Below are 16,526 nucleotides of genomic sequence, written 5' to 3'. Positions count from 1 at the left end.
AGTGGGTTGCCATTTCCTTCTCCAAGGGATCTTCCCGACTAAGGAATCAAACCTGCATCTCCTGTGTCTCATTCATTGGCAGGTGGATTCTTTACCACTGAGCTATCTGGGAAGCCCACTTTTGCTAATACAATATAGCTAACACTCTATCATCACTGCATTTGTCCCATGAGAAAACAACAATTTGGGGCATTCATTTTAAAGAATGCAAAATAATAGATTTCAAAAAATTTTTATTTTTCAGATAGATCTGAAGACTAACTTTTCTAGTTAGTTTGCCAGAAAATTAAAAAAAAAAAAAAAGGATGACTAAGGAAAAAAAAATATAACCATATGTGATTTTTATTTAATTAAAAGAAATACCCAACAAATAAAGGAAGAGAGAATGAAGAGACCACATGGTGTGAAATAAAAGAAAATGTACTATTTCTTATTAGGATCTTAGAAAGAGTAAGAAGAATATGTACCTTTCAAGGTCACTTAGAGAACAACCAAAAAAGGTAAAGTCATTTTCTATCCAAAAGTAAACTTGGAAAGATAATTCTAGCCATAATAGGTAAGTCTGAAAAATTACCATGAATTGTGGAAGAGCTAAGCAAATGACAAAAATGACCAATAAAACTCAAAATAACGAAGGCAGACTTGAGTGGTCTTCTTATATAAATGGGGAGTACTTTGCCTGGAATGTAGCTGATAACACAATTATTGATCCAGTTTTAATGATGATGTGGCCAGCTGAACAAAAAAACAAAAATAGTAGCAGCAATAATGAGTCAAAAGTTTATGAGAGCTATTGAGGTCCTGTAGAACTGTATTACCCACTACTGCCTGGAATAATATTTACTGTCTTATCTGTTCAAAATGCTTTATACTCCTGAGTAAGTTTCAAAGTAATGAGCTTATTTCCTTTGAAAATCTTCCAAAAAATCTGAACAAGTCATAGATCTTTGGTGTTTGACCCATGCCTTCTCCTTATTTGTGGTCAATAAGAAATAATGTAATCCAGCCAATATCTCTTAGGCATTACCAAGTTTTAGGCACTATGCTAGAAGCTTGCAAATCAACACAGAATAAATGGTACTCAAATATTGTTGAGTCTGAACTATTTACATGCCCAATAAACAGGGACATGGTGCTGAAGTTATAAAGGTGGCCCTATCTTTATTTGGATTATAGGAGAGTGGAAAAAACTGATATTAAACAAGCCATCACAACAAAGTGTGAGGATGATAATTCCTTTCCTCCAGACTCAAAATCTAGTGAGGAAAGCAGGCATGCAAACTTAGAGCTAAGGTAAGGGTGACTGAGAGAGATGCTTAATAGAGAGAAATGAGCGGTGAAACAGAGTGAAGCAAGGCATTAATTCTAACTGAGGACATTCTGAGGGAAGGAGGATTTGAACAGGCTTAGCAAGAAGGATAATGATGGGGGAAGGACATTTGAAACAATGGGACCAAGCACATAAGGGCGCACCTTTTAAAATGACACAGACCAGAGGAAGGATCAGGGGATTGAGGGGAGACGGTCAGAAAGCCATGAGGAGTCTTAAAAGCCAAGCCAAGAAACCTGAGTCTATGCTATAGGCACGGGAAGGCAGGTAATGCTTTTTGAGTTCAGCAATAATGTGATCAGACCTCTGGTTCAGAAAGAAATTTTTGGAAAGCTTTTATGAACCATTTTAAATACAGAGAGAAATGACTAAAAGAACACATACTAAAATAGTCACAAAAGTGATATTTTTGAATGACTACAGGTAATTATACCCATTTGCTTATTGATAATCAAAGTGAATGTTGCTGGTATCTTTTAAAGCAAGCAGCAAACTTTTTCTGATATACTATATCCATCAATATAAATACACTATTTATTATTACTATTACCTAAATGTAAGAGGTTGAAGGCAAAAAAAAAAAAAAAACCACCAAAGCCATATTTAACTTTCAGTATTTAACTTGCAGTATTGATTAAGCCAAAATGCAGCCATTGGTCTTTGGTCAGGACTTTTATTGAAATTGATTTAAAGCCATATATTTCCAGCAGCCAGCAAATGATGGCATTTCCCCGAATATCCTGCAGTCTGGTCCTAGAATAGCACGGTGACTCCTTGAGTTACAGGAAGAAGAACCAGTTGGATTACAAATCTAGGAAGGGAAGGAGTTTCTCATCACAAAACAGGAAGGCATCAGATAAGCACAAGGGCACTCTGTCTTCATCATGGTTCTAGCGAATCAAGTCCTGACATAATATATTCCAGGGTGACTAGATGTTCCTTCCCAGGGCTCAGTCCCCATTTCAATAAAAGGTGATCTGGATACAACATTGGTGAGGACAAGGATCAGCATCACTTACCTCTCCTGGTACATTACTTGCTCTCTGACGGGGGCAGGGGGAAACAGTAAAGGGAATTCTGAGAGACGTCGTCCTGAAGAATGGGTGTCACACACTGAGAATGTTGGTAACTTCAGGGTCACTGGATATACCACCTTGGTGGCATTATTTTAGTTCTTTTCCATTAATGTATTAAGTGATTTTGAAAAAAAAAAATTATTCTTGTTATATCATCTTCTTAGTCTGGTTCCTCTATGACCTAACCCCATGGTAGATTAAAATTTATATACTAGAAAAGAAGTTTGATTATTTTTTAAAGTTAGATTAAAAAAAAAAGAAACACCCAAAGAAGAGGAATGATGGTAACAATATATAATCTTCAGGAAAGAAAAGAATGATCACCATATGGAAAAAAAATACATGGACTGTAGCCCACCATGTTCCTGTGTCCATGGAATTCTCCAGGCAAGAATACTGGAATGGGTAGCCATTCCTTTCTCCAGGGGGTCTTCCCAACCCGGGGATCCAACCCAAGTCTCCTGCACTGCAGGTAGATTCTTTATTTTATATATATATATATACTATATTTACTATATATATATACACACACATACATATATATATATACATATATATATATCCTTTCCATTGACAAGTGGAATATTTGCATTTGTATGGAGTTTCCTGAAGAGACTAAAGCAGTCTATTTATATTATGTGATAACATTTAAATATTCTTTTCTAACCAAAGGTCAAATATAACTCATAAATCATGAGTGGAGAGAAGAATCACTGAAGGCAACCAGCTTAAAGTTAACTTAGGTCTGATTGGCCAGGCCACATAACCTGCACATCTGTCTGATCAACCCACCCACCCTGGGGACAGATTCTATAAGCTCCTGCAGGTCGACAAGCCAGGCTGGGTCAGAACAGTGGACCTCCCACCTGTCAAACGAATGGCAGAGAAATACAATCTGAAGCCCAGGAACCAGGTCTAAATAGATAGAAAGCCAGTACCACAAGAAACCAACTAGATCAAGCACTGAGTGAACTGACGCATAAAGAGGAAATAAAATGAGCCTTGCAAAATCCTCTGAGCTGGTTTCCAAATGAGCTTTTTACATGGTTTCTCTCCATCCTTGGCATGGGTTTACCAGTATCCATTAAAAGAGTTGACCCAGGAAAAAAATTCCAGGCAGAGGCCCCTGATCAAACATGTACCAGTATACTGTAATTAGTCTTTCTCTTAGTAATTATTGAATGAATCCAACTTTTGAGGACCACATAAATACACGTTTTTCTTAGCAAGGGAAATGTGCATGTTAGACGTAGCTTCTACCATGCCACTTTCTTCCTTTCAACTAATATTTCTCTCAAATAGTTCTGGTTCCCCAATCCTTTGTTCTTTTGTTTCATAAGCTCTTTCTTCAGAATGAATCTATTCTAGTATTTGCTTCATTATTATGACTAAAAGATACATAAATAAGCATTAAAGATGGAAATTCTATTTACTAATAAATTAACATGGCCCAGTGGGTAAAGAATCTGCCTGCAATGCAGGAGCCGCAGGAGACACGGATTCAATCCCCGGGTCAGAAAGACCCCCTGGAGAAGGAATTAGCAACCCACTCCAGTATTCTTGCCTGAAAAATCCCATGGACAGAGGATCCTGCTGGGCTGTAGTCCAAAGGGTGGCAAGAGTCAGACACGACTGAGTGACTAAGCACATACATACCTAACATCAACAACACTTCTCCCCCACAAAAAATATCCCTACCACATGAGGGTAAAGTGGGCACAACTGGATATGAATATGGTTGCTTAAGCACTATTTCAGGTTGTTCTTTTCCTGCTCTATTCACACTAGCCTGCAGAACTAGTGGAGTAAACCAGGTCTTGATCTCTATTTGGGCTCACTGAAATCATTCCTTTGATATGTACCTTAGCCATATGAGGGCTTCCCTGGTGGCTCAGACAGTAAAGAATCTGCCTACAACACAGGAGACCCAGGTTTAGTCCCTGGGTCGGGAAGATCCCCTGGAGAAGGAAATGGCAATCCACTCTGGTGTTTTTGCCTGGAGAATTCCATCCACAGAGGAACCTGGCAGACTGCCATGTAACAGAGATAGAAGTGACTGAACTTAGAATTTGACAGGCAGATGAGAGAAGAAAGCATTAAAGACAGAAAGACAAATAAGTGCAAACATCTGTGAGAAATGGAATATTTCCTGCCGTATCAGTAAACAAGGATGTCAAAGTCATCAGCAATTGCAGCCCTCCAGTGTGAGCCGATGAACCCTGAGGGAACACAGGAAGGAAAGGGATACCTGTCACCTCACAGTCATCAGGCTACAGCCTCTCCCTACAAAGAGCCCCAAGGAAGCTCAGGACGTGAAAAACACGGGATACTGATCCCATATAGCTGAAAGTGCAAGTGTTAGTCGCTCAGTCGTGTCTGACTCTGCGTTCCCATGGACTGCAGCCTGCCAGGCTCCTCTGTCCGTGGAATTCTCCAGGCAAGAATACTGGAGTGGGTTGCCATTCCCTTCTCCAGGGGATCCTCCCGACCCAGGGATAGACCCTGGGTCTCCTGGACTGTAGGAAGATTCTTTACTGCCTGAGCCACCAGGGAAGCCCATATAAAGCTGAGGTACATTTCAAAGGAATGATTTCAGTGAGCCCAGACTCTTGCATCTTTCCATAGATTAAAAAAAAAAAAAAAAAAAAAAAAAACACTAAATTCCTTAACTTGGGTCATCAGGATTTCTTTAGTTAATAACAATTTTTTTATGTTCAGACTACCTGCTCTTTGTTACAAAACTTGTATATAACCTGGCTCCTCCTCTCCCCTCCTCAGAGCAGGGGTTACTGAAGACGCTGTCTCCCGAGCTTGAAGTCCTAAAAATTCCCACCAAATAAAGCATAACTCTCAATTTTCAGGTTGTGAATATTTTTTTAAGTTGACAGATGCTTGCCAAATAGGTGATCCTGAGTTAGAGTGCAGAAAGACAAGAAGGCCAACATAGGTACTATCAGACCATTGTAGGATCATATACTAAGACGGGAACCTCAGGTTTTATTTTGGGGGGCAATGGGGGACACTACTGTACTTATCAGGCACAGGAGACAAGATGAAACTAGTGAGTTATAAAGCTTACTATGATAGCAATATTGAGAATGAGATCAATATAAATGAGACTGGAAGAGGGGGTACAACAATAGGAAAGAGGAGACTCCTGAAGGCCAGGACAAAAGTGGTGGCAGGGACTGGTTAAGAAGGTGAGATCATAGAGTGTAACAACATCCGTGACCGTTTCGGCATTCCCTCAGCCTGAATGCTCAACCCCATGTGCCTGTAAAACGTCTTCTTACTCTCAAGGTGCAGCTCAAAGGTTTCTTCTCCCACGAAGCCGTGTATTTGAGAGTGCTTGCTCTGCTCTCCCATAGGCTTCTGTTTGCTCCTCTGTATGTTCAGGTCTCTCAGGACGGCGGTTCTCTTGTTCTCTGTACATCCCCTGCTCAACTAGCATCTGCTTCACCTACACCTACACACAAGACTTATCTTCCTGCATACTTATCCTTGCCTCAGCTTAGGAGTATAGATCAGAATGTCTCCCCCTGTTAGCTTATCCAAGCGGTGGTGCCCACTGCTGGTTTCGCTGGTAGCCCTTGAGCCAACCTGACATCCACTTCCCCCATAACCAGTGGCCTCTCTCCCACCACTACATGGAACAAAGACTGCCACCAAGTCCTACCCACTGTCTGTCGCTGATGGTGGGGTGTAGCCCCAGGCCCTTGCTTCAGAAATGTAAGCTCCCCTTTTAAACCATTGTTTTCTGTTGTGGACTCCAGGCTCTTTCTTTGATCTTGAAGCTGGGCAAGTACAGGCCCTTTAAGGCCTGTGGGATCCAATCCAACATCCTCTTAGGACATTTAGTTCATTCTGCCAGGATCAGAGTCAGCCCTTTCGTGGACACTGCCTCGGTTATACCACAACCCCCTTGAAAGTGGCTCCTTGGCCGATCCTTCCAGCTATTTCCCTTCACCAGACAACATCAGGCACAGTACCTCGCACATAATAGTTTGGATGATTAAATAAACTGAAATGCCTCAAAGAAACACTTTGTTGGTTTTGCATCACTATAGAGATAACCAAATTACAGAGCTAAGAGCAAACACAAAATGATGAGGAGCAACTGGACTAACGTCAGAAGACCCAAACCAAGCTATAGAGAGAAAAAGGAGTAACTGAAACATATTTCTTGGTAAGCACTGACATCCGTTTCTTTGTTGAAACGTTTCTCTGTGCATCTCCCCGCAAATTACGACAATAGGAACAGAGATCCAAGGCCATTTTACTTGTAAACTGAAAAAACAGCTGGCATTGTACACAGATACTTGTGATTCACTGAGAAAAATGTTTACCTCTCCCCTCCTTTCACTTCAACATTCAAATGGAAAAAGAAAGTTCTTTAGCTAGGAATAAACGCAAGTCCCTGAGGCTCTCGAAGAGTCTAGTTATGAAGGGAGGTGGGGGGAAGTGGAAAACACAGCAGCTTCTCTCTTTTAATTATGACTTCACCACCAACGAAGGGAACTCTGTTTATTTTCCCCAATATTAACCGAAGAGGAGATTGACTACTAAGCTATTCATTAACAACTTATCAGGCATTTTGGATCTCATAATTGAGAAGGGGTGAGACACAAAAGGAGAGCCATCTAGGGCTACTGGCTTCCTAAGAATTCCTCAGTATTAATACCACTCCTCCTAAATCCCTTTGAGGATAGCTGCTTAGACGCTGAGAGAAAATAATTGAACAATTTCATGGTGACATTAAACAGCAGCTCATAATTGACCTCAATATGAATAGCAATAAGGATGGAGAGAATGACATATGCTGTATACAGTGAGCGTGGGCAGGATTCAAATCCTAATGCTTTTAACTCCAGCAAGGAAGGAAAACTGCTTAATAATCATCTGAAGGCTATTTGCTTTCTGTGGCCGAGCTGGCTATTTTCATATCACCTCTGCTAATTGACTGCACTGAAATGATAGGAGCACCGTCTGCCTCAAAAGAAATCTCAGATTCGCATTGATCTGGGAATTGACCAATATGGTAATGCCACTTATTTATTAAAAAGGGCATTTCAATTGGACAAACCAAAGTGAAGCGTTGTGCAATTTTCTATATAATCAGCATTAACAGAAGCTAAAGAAGGACTGGTTTTCAACTCAGAAAGCATGTGAACAGATACAGAGGTTCTAGCAGCTACTCCCTGTCCTCTGCTTTTATATCTTGGATCTGACTATGTGAGCAAAGCTATAGGCATTTACTCAGACTGTTCTGGTTCTTCTGTAGACAGCTCTGAAGTCTGGAAGTGCAAATAGAGAGAAGCTGCTTAGTTTTTAACACAGGCTCCCCTGAGTATCTGTCCCCACAAAATAGATCATTCAGAGTCAATTCAGTAGCCCTCTTATCCTCAGGGAATACGTTCTCAGATCCCCAGTGGATGACTGAAACTGTAGATAGTGCTGAACACTATACAATGTTTTTCCTATACATACATACCTATGACTGAGTGACTAAGCATAGCACATGAAAAAGTCTAATTTATAAATTAGTATAGTAAAACATGAACAGCAACAACTAATAATAAAATAGAATAATTAAAGTAATAATAGAACAATGCACTGTAATAAAAGCTATGTAGATGTTATTTCTCTCTTTTGTTCTCAAAATATCTTATCACACTGACTCAATGCCTTTTCCATCTTAACCAAGCCCTTCCCATGCATGGTGGCCATAATACTGACAATCTGAGGTGCAACAGCAAAACTAGCAAGAATTTCTTTTTCCTTAACAAGTTCAGAAGATTCTTTACTGCAGATCTTAGCAACCTCAGCACACAAACTTTTCTTTCCATATTAAGTCAAGAACTTGTAACTTTCCACTTAAAGGAAGCACTGTACAGCTTCTCTTTGGTGTTTTCAAACCAACAGCATCATTACTTTTGTGCTTTGGGGCCATTTGTAAGTGAAATGAGGGGTGCTTAACACGAGCCTGTGCTGCTAAGCCGCTTCAGTCGGCTCCAACTCTGTGTGGCCCCATGGACTGTAGCGCTCCAGGCTCTTCTGTACATGGGATTCTCCAGACAAGAATACTGGAGTGGGTTGCTGTGCCTCCTCTAGGAGATCTGGTCCCAACCCAGGGATCAAAAACCCATCTCTTAGGTCTCTTGCATTGGCAGGTGGGTTCTTTACCACTAGCGCCACCTGGGAAGTGCTTGAACTCAAGACTGCTATACTGAGACAGTTGATCTGATAACCTAGGGGGCTGATAAGTGACTAACAGGTAGGATAGGCTGGGCAAAGGTATGATTCAAATCCCAGGCAGGATGAAGCAGGAAGGCTGGGGATTTCACCATGTTATTAAGAATGGTTCACAATTTAAAACTTATGAATTATTTGCTTCTTGAATTTTTCATTTAATATTTTCAAACTGCAGTTGGCCATGGGTAACTAAAACCACAGAAAGCAAAATTAAAGATGAGGGGGGATGACTGTATTTAGAATACTTGTACATTAAAACGTTGTATTAAAGGAAATTCTAGACAAAAAGGAAATATAAAATACTACCAAAGGGACTCAACTAGTAATCATATAGCCAAATTCACCATCTTCCCCAAACGGCACTTGTTCTTGTATTCTCTAACACAGATGATCCACCATCCACTGCTTGCCCACCTCAGAGTTGGTATTTCCCTTGGTTAAATTCCTACCTTGTCCCCCTGACTGGTCTCTCAACCACCCCATCTGCCCACCACAAATGTGCCCACCTAAGCAATTTAGCTAACTAACAAATCTGACCCATTAACAGCTGAAGCGCTTTGTGCAGTGCTTAGTCGCTCAGTCCTGTCCAACTCTCTGTGACCCCATGGACTGTAGCCCACCAGGCTCCTCTATCCATGGGGATTCTCCAGGCAAGAATACTGGAGTGGGTTGCCATGCCCTCCTCTAGGGGATCTTCCCAACCCAGGGATCAAACCCCAGGTCTCCCGCATTGCAGGCGGATTCTTTACCATCTGAGCCACTAGGGAAGCCCAAGAATACTGGAGTGGGTAACTTATCACTTCTGCAGGGGATCTTCCAATTCAGGAATCAAACCAGGGTCTCCTGCATTGCAAGTGGACTCTCTGCCAGCTGAGCCACGAGGGAAGCCCTGAAGCCCCTTCCTCCAGCTGAAAAGACCGACCTCTGCTGTTTGATGCTGATTTCTTTATTGTTACCTCCTGGCCTCTCCACGTCCTCTAACCCCACTTAACATTAAACGTCTCCACCACTGAACTACTTGTAGTTGAGTTCATCTTACCATGCCAGGCCTTCGCACTTGCATACACTCCTTCCTCAGCTGTGAATGATCAGCTCCACTTGACCCACTTGGAAAGCTTCTCTTTAGCCTCAATACTTTGCTTTGGGGTCACTGGCTCTGTAAATTCCTTCCACAAAAACACCCCCATACGCAATATTAGCAGTTCTTTTTTAGTAGTATTCCTGCATTTTGTGCACAGTTCTTTGATTGCATTTATCCTACCATATTACGAGCACATGCTTCCTGTTCTCCTCTACAAAATGGTGAGCTCTTCAAGTGCTTCTCCCGAAGTGAAGCAGTGATGAGAAACACGGGCTCTGGAGCTCTCTGATTTCAAATCCTGGCACCACTCTTTACCTGATCTCTCTTGTGACTCAGTGACTTCAACTGTAAAACGAGGATCAGGACAATATATACCTTAGAGAGCTGTTCTGAAGATTAGAAAATCTAAGTTCTGTACAGCAGAGTCAATGCTTAATGAATGTTATTTATCAGAATGAAAAGTCAGTGGTGTTCATATTGCAGTTCCAGTGGACACATGGTAAAGATCCAGACATGATAGTTGAACTGGACTGTGTAACCTGACTTGAGAGATTGTAAAGTTCATTCTAACAGAAACACTCTGGCAGTGGTAGATAATAGATTCTGTGAGCCATTTAAGCAGGAACATTCTTTCAAGAGCCCTGATATCTACATGTCTTCATTAACTCCTTCCAGTATTGCTATTCTTTTAAAATTCTGATTCTCAAGCACATTCATCCTTTCTAGAGTCTTATTTTGGTCCCAATATGGTCTTTCTTGGCCTGAACAGAACTTTCCCAGGTACAATATAAAGAGCTAATGAGCTTTCTTGCTTATTCTTCAGGAAACAACTTCCCAATTTCAACTTTACTGCTCACATTGAAAAAACACAATTTTACTAGTCTTTAACTTTACTTAACTTTATATCATTATATCAAAGGAATAATACAAGATCCCCAGAAAATCTATGTAATGTGCAAGTGAATATACATACATACTGTTTGTCTTTCCTGTGATATGCACAATAGACATGTCAAACTTATAAACTAAGATTTTTAAGTTTTGAGTCTTCAGTTCAGTTCAGTTCAGTCACTCAGTTGTGTCCGACTCTTTGCAACCCCATTGACTGAAGCACGTCAGGCTTCCCTGTCCATCACGAACTCCCGGAGTCTTCTGACTCATGTTTGTTGAGTCGGTGATACCATCCAACCATCTCATCCTCTGTCATCCCCTTCTTTTCCCGATTCAGTCTTTTCCAGCATCAGGGTCTTTTCCAATGAGTCAGCTCTTCACATCCAGAAAAGGTAATGGCAACCCACTCCAGTACCCTTGCCTGGAAAATCCCATGGATTGCAGGGCCTGGTAAGCTGAAGTCCATGGGGTTGCTAGGAGTCGGACACGACTGAGCGACTTCACTTTCACTTTTCACTTTCACTTTCACTTTCACTTTTCACATTCACTTTTCACTTTCATGCATTGGAGAAGGAAATGGCAACCCACTCCAGTGTTCTTGCCTGGAGAATCCCAGGGATGGGGGAGCCTGGTGGGCTGCTGTCTAAGGAGTAGCACAGAGTCAGACACGACTGAAGCAACTTAGCAGCAGCAGCAGCAGCTCTTTACATCAGGTGGCCAAAGTATTGGAGCTTCAGCTCCAGCATCAGTCCTTCCAATGAATATCCAGGACTGACTTCCTTTAGGATGGACTGATTGGATCTCCTTGCAGTCCAAGGGACTCTGAAGAGTCTTCTCCAACACCACAGTTCAAAAGCATCAGTTCTTCAGTGGTCAGCTTTCTGTATAGTCCAACTCTCACATCCATACATGACCACTGGAAAAACCATAGCCTTGACTAGACGGACCTTTGTTGGTAAAGTAATGTCTTTGCTTTTTAATATGCGCTTTAGGTTGGTTATAACTTTTCTTCCAAGGAGCAAATGTCTTTTAATTTCATGGCTACAGTCACCATCTGCAGTGATTTTGAAGCCAAAAATAATAAAGTCTGCCACTGTTTCCACTGTTTCCCCATCTATTTGCCATGAAGTGATGGGACCAGATGCCATGATCTTAGTTTTTTGAACATTGAGCTTTAAGCCAACTTTTTCACTCTCCTCTTTCACTTTCTTTAAAAGGCTCTTTAATTCTTCTTTACTTTCTGTCATAAGGGTGGTGTTTTGTGCATATCTGAGGTTATTGACATTTCTCCCAGCAGTCTTGATTCCAGCTTGTGCTTCATCTAGTCCAGCATTTCTCATGATGTACTCTTCATATAAGTTAAATAAGCAGGGTGACAACATACAGCCTTGACATACTCCTTTCCTGATTTGGAACCAGTCTGTTGTTCCAAGTCATGTCTAGTTCTAACTGTTGCTTCCTGACCTGCATACAGATTTCTCAAGAGGCAGGTCAGGTGGTCTGGTATTTCCATCTCTTTCAGAACTTCCCACAGTTTATTGTTATTTGAGTCTTAGTATAATATTAATTTATAAATCAATTTATCTGATAACTTAAAATAATTGAATCTATTACCTATCTGGCCTCATAACAACCTTTTAAAAATAAACAGCACATTGTAAATTTGAGCCACAAATGGGTACATGACCCGTTAAAAATGGTGGAGCAGGGTAGTCTTTGTTCAATGCTCTTTTCATTAGAACATGAAGTTTAAAATTCAAAAGAAAAACAGGCAATCCTCCCCCCAAAAAACCATAAACAACAAAAAAATTAAGCTCAACTAAATGCACTCTAGAATCTATAGAAGTGAGTTATTTTGTGTTCAGTCATCCAGTCACATCCAAATCTTTGCAATCCCATGGACTGCAGCATGCCAGGCTTCCCTGTCCTTTACCATCTCCCAGAGCTTGCTCAAACTCATATCCATTGAGTCAATAATAATTCCATCCAACCATCTCACCCTCTGTCATCTCCTTCTCTTCCTGCCTTCAATCTCTCCCAGCATCAGGGTTTTTTCTAATGAGTCAGCTCTTCGTATCAGGTGGCCAAAGTATCAGAGCTTCAGCATCAACATCAGTCCTTCCAATGAATATTCAGGGTTGACTTCCTTTAGGATGGATTGGTTTGATCTCCTTGAAGTCTAAGGGACTCTCAAGAGTCTTTAACACCACAGTTCAAAATTATCAATTCTTCGGCACTCAGCTTTCTTTATGGTCCAACTCTCACATCCATACATGACTACTGGAAAAACCATAGCTTTGACTACATGGATCTTTGTTGGCAAAGTAATGTCTCTGCTTTTTAATACACTGTCTAGGTTGGCCATAGCTTTTCTTCCAAGCAGCAAGTGTCTTTTAATTTCATAGCTGCAGTCAACATCTGCAGTGATTTTGGAGCTGAAGAAAATAAAATCTGTCACTGTTTCCACTGTTTCAAATTGTGGAAAGTTCCAGCATTAGAAACTGAATTTTACTAAAATAATTTCCAAAGAAATACCAGCAGATGAAGTCAATATCTTATAACCAATTACCAAGTTATAATCACAGTGTTTATAGCTTTCCTTAATATAGATTAAATTAAGAAGTCTCTATATACACCAGAAAGGAAAGTGAAGTTGCTCAGTTGTGTCTGACAGTTTGTGATCCCATGGACTGTAGCCTACCAGGCTCCTCCATCAATGGGATTTTCCAGGCAAGATTACTGGAGTGGATTACCATTTCCTTCTCCAGGGGATCTTCCCAACCCAGGGATCGAACCCAGGTCTCCCGTACTGTAGGCAGATGCTTTTACCATCTAAGCTACCAAATTATTACCAAATGGCTATCATTTTTCAACATTTTAACTTGTGGTAAACATGACTTTAACATCCACTTTTTTCTCAAGTCAAAAATAAGTTGTTTTATTTGTAAATCCAGTCACATTTTAAATGTACTAAAAGATAGTTCATGCATCTTTAAATTCATATTTGCCTTTATTTTATATTTTCTTATACTGGGGTTTCTCAAAATTAGATAACCCTAAGTTCTTAAAATCGAAGCTTCCTTTTTATACCACAAGAAAACTTACTACCATTACAGATATGTGTACTTCCAAGAAGACTGTGGAACCCTTATGGCAGAAAGCGAAGAAGAACTAAAGAGCCTCTTGATGAAAGTGAAAGAGGAGAGTGAAAAAGTTGGCTTAAAGCTCAACATTCAGAAAACTAAGATCATGGTATCTGGTCCCATCACTTCATGGCAAATAGATGGGGAAACAGTGGAAACAGTGACAGATTTTATTTTGGGGGGCTCCCAAAATCACTGCAAATGGTGACTGTAGCCATGAAATTAAAAGACACTTGCTCCTTGGAAGAAAAGTTATGACCAATCTAGAGCGCATATTAAAAAGCAGAGACATTACTTTGCCAACAAAGGTCCATCTAGTCAAGGCTATGGTTTTTCCAGTGGTCATGTATGGATGTGAGAGTTGGACTATACAGAAAGCTGAGCACTGAAAAATTGATGCTTTTGAACTATGGTGTTGGAGAAGACTCTTGAGAGTCCCTTGGATTGCAAGGAGACCCAATCAATCAATCCATCCTAAAGGAAGTCAGTCCTGGATATTCATTGGAAGGACTGATGCTGGAGCTGAAGCGCCAATACTTTGGCCAACTGATGCGATGAGCTGACTCATTTGAAAAGACCCAGATGCTGCAAAAGATTGAAAGTGAGAGGAGAAGGGGATGAAAAAGGATGAGATGGTTGGAGAGCATCACTGACTCAATGGACATGAGTTTGAGTAAACTCCAGGAGTTGGTGATAGACAGGGAAGCCTGGTGTGCTGCATTCCATGGGATTGCAGAGAGTCGGACACGACTGAGTGACTGAACTGAACTGAAGAAGATTGTGATGATGTTGCAATTAAAAAATTGTGGCCAAAGAATCCCACAGAGTGGCCTTGAAATTCTACTTAATGGTGTCTAAGTTAAAAGTTTGTTTTTGTTAACGTAGGTACCTTTCAGGTTCTTGAACCCTCAAGTCTTACCTAGGCTAGCTCTTCTTTGCTTCCTGTCTTAATAATTAATGGAAATACACACTCAGCCTGCAGCAAATTCAGGAATTTTATTCCCCATGAACACCTTGTGAAAAGGTTGTTCCTCCACAAGACAATAATTTGTTTAAATCTGAAGTGCCAGTTGGAAGCAGCATTGATTCTCTGGGGATACCAGCACTCTATTAAGTACACTATTCCTTCACCAACCTACAGGAAAGTTAAGTCAACTTCCAAAGAAGTATAACTTGCTACCAACTCTCGCTTGAGAAGACTCACTGAGGCCAAACCAACTTCATCTCTCTTCCCTTCAGTCCTTGCTATAATTTTGTGAAAATCGGCTGCTGAGGTCAGAATCTACTCACTTTATTTTCTTCAAGGCCTTGTCCCACAAACAAGCAAAAAGGAATGCATTTTTTAACCTTGAATGGCTGTTTTATAGGCATATAGACTGTGCATCTATAGTGCTAAAGTAACTGTAGTTAAGAAAATATACTTTCTTTGTTTCCAGATTTCTAAGCAGGGTTCTCTTAACTCCCTTATCCAGCTGTTCAAGGCAGTAATCTTCTCCAGCTGTTTACCATTTTCAACAATAACATATTCCTGCATGTATGGAATCTAGGAAAGTTCAAAACAGATCTTTCATATTTCTATCCAGAACAAACATAAAAAAATACTTCCTCTTTCTGCAAATACCAGAAAGTTCAAGAGACTTATTTCAAAACCACTGTGGCCTGTGTGTGCATCATTTCATTTTTATCCTCTTAGGCTTACATTTGGGCTTCCCTGGTGGCTCCGTGGTCAAGAATCTGCTGTCAGTGCAGGAGACACAGTTTTGAATCTTCCCTGGGTTGGGAAGATCCTCTGGAGAAGGAAATGACAACCTGCTCCATTATCCTTGCCTGGGGAATTCCATGGACAGAGGTGTGTAGCCTGCTACAGTCCATGGGGTCGCATAGAGTTGGACATGATTGAGCACACACACTTACATTAACCATTCAAGCAAATGTGGAGGTGGAGAGGGTAGTCTGGTAAAACATAAGCCTCTAGCGGGAGATAGTCATTAGAGATCTTGAAGAAGTCCTGTCTCAGAGGAACTCTTTTAAAAGAAATTCCCTGAACTAGTGGATTTCCAAATTTGTTGCCATCATACCCTCCAAAATAATTTTGAAACACTGTTATCTACTGACACATTTTTTAAGTTGACAGCTTAAAATTTTATCATAAGCTGAAATGTTTCTAAAAGATAGCTATGACAAACCTAGATAGTGTATTAAAAAGCAGAGGCATCATTTTGCCAACAAAGGTCTGTATAGTCAAAGCTATGGTTTTTCCAGTAGTTATGTACGGGTGTGAGAGTTGGACTATAACGAAGGCTGAGCACCAAAGAACTGATGCTTTCAAACTGTGGTGCTGGAGAAGACTCTTGAGAGTCCCTTGGACAAAGGAGATAAAACCAGTCAATCCTAAAGGAAATCAACCCTGAATATTCATTGGAAGCACTGAGGCTGAAGCTGAAGCTCCAATAAGAGCCTACTCATTGGAAAGAACCCTAATCGGGAAAGATTGAAAACAAGAGGAGAAGGTGGTGACAGAGGATGAGATGGCTGGATGGCATCATCAACTCAGTGGACATGAGTTTGAGCAAACTCCAGGAGACAGTGAAGAACAGGGGAAGCCCAGCGTGCTGCAGTCCATGAAGTCACAAAGAGTTGGGCACGACTGAGAGACTGAACAACAAAATGTATTCTGGCATGTGATATATTGTATATCTGCTTTAAATATATTTTCTACCAAATACTCAATACTCTGTATTTTAGGTCTTTTG

At 40.7% G+C, this 16,526-nt stretch overlaps 1 protein-coding gene across 2 annotated transcripts in view; it reads right to left on the bottom strand.

Annotated features, from left to right (window-relative positions):
- The window catches only part of NXPH1 (neurexophilin 1), a 360,267-nt gene that overhangs the window by 164,378 nt on the left and 179,363 nt on the right, over positions 1-16,526 (bottom strand). The window contains exons 1-2 of one of the 2 annotated variants that reach the window (XR_008717608.1): positions 9,698-10,765; positions 2,011-2,141 (exon numbers count right to left, since the gene is read on the bottom strand). Coding sequence is in view for 1 of the 2 variants with exons in the window: in XM_055589849.1 (XP_055445824.1) it covers positions 9,698-9,721 (24 nt within the window). In the remaining variant the exon portion in view is untranslated. Of the gene's footprint in view, positions 1-2,010; positions 2,142-9,697; positions 10,766-16,526 lie in introns of those variants that run through there. The other variant, XM_055589849.1, reaches the window with a different exon arrangement.

This window comes from Bubalus kerabau, chromosome 8 (assembly GCF_029407905.1).
Source record: "Bubalus kerabau isolate K-KA32 ecotype Philippines breed swamp buffalo chromosome 8, PCC_UOA_SB_1v2, whole genome shotgun sequence".
Lineage (NCBI taxonomy): Eukaryota > Metazoa > Chordata > Mammalia > Artiodactyla > Bovidae > Bubalus > Bubalus kerabau.
The sequence above is the reverse complement of the archived record's forward strand: the minus strand, read 5'-3'. Positions and strand labels throughout refer to the sequence as shown.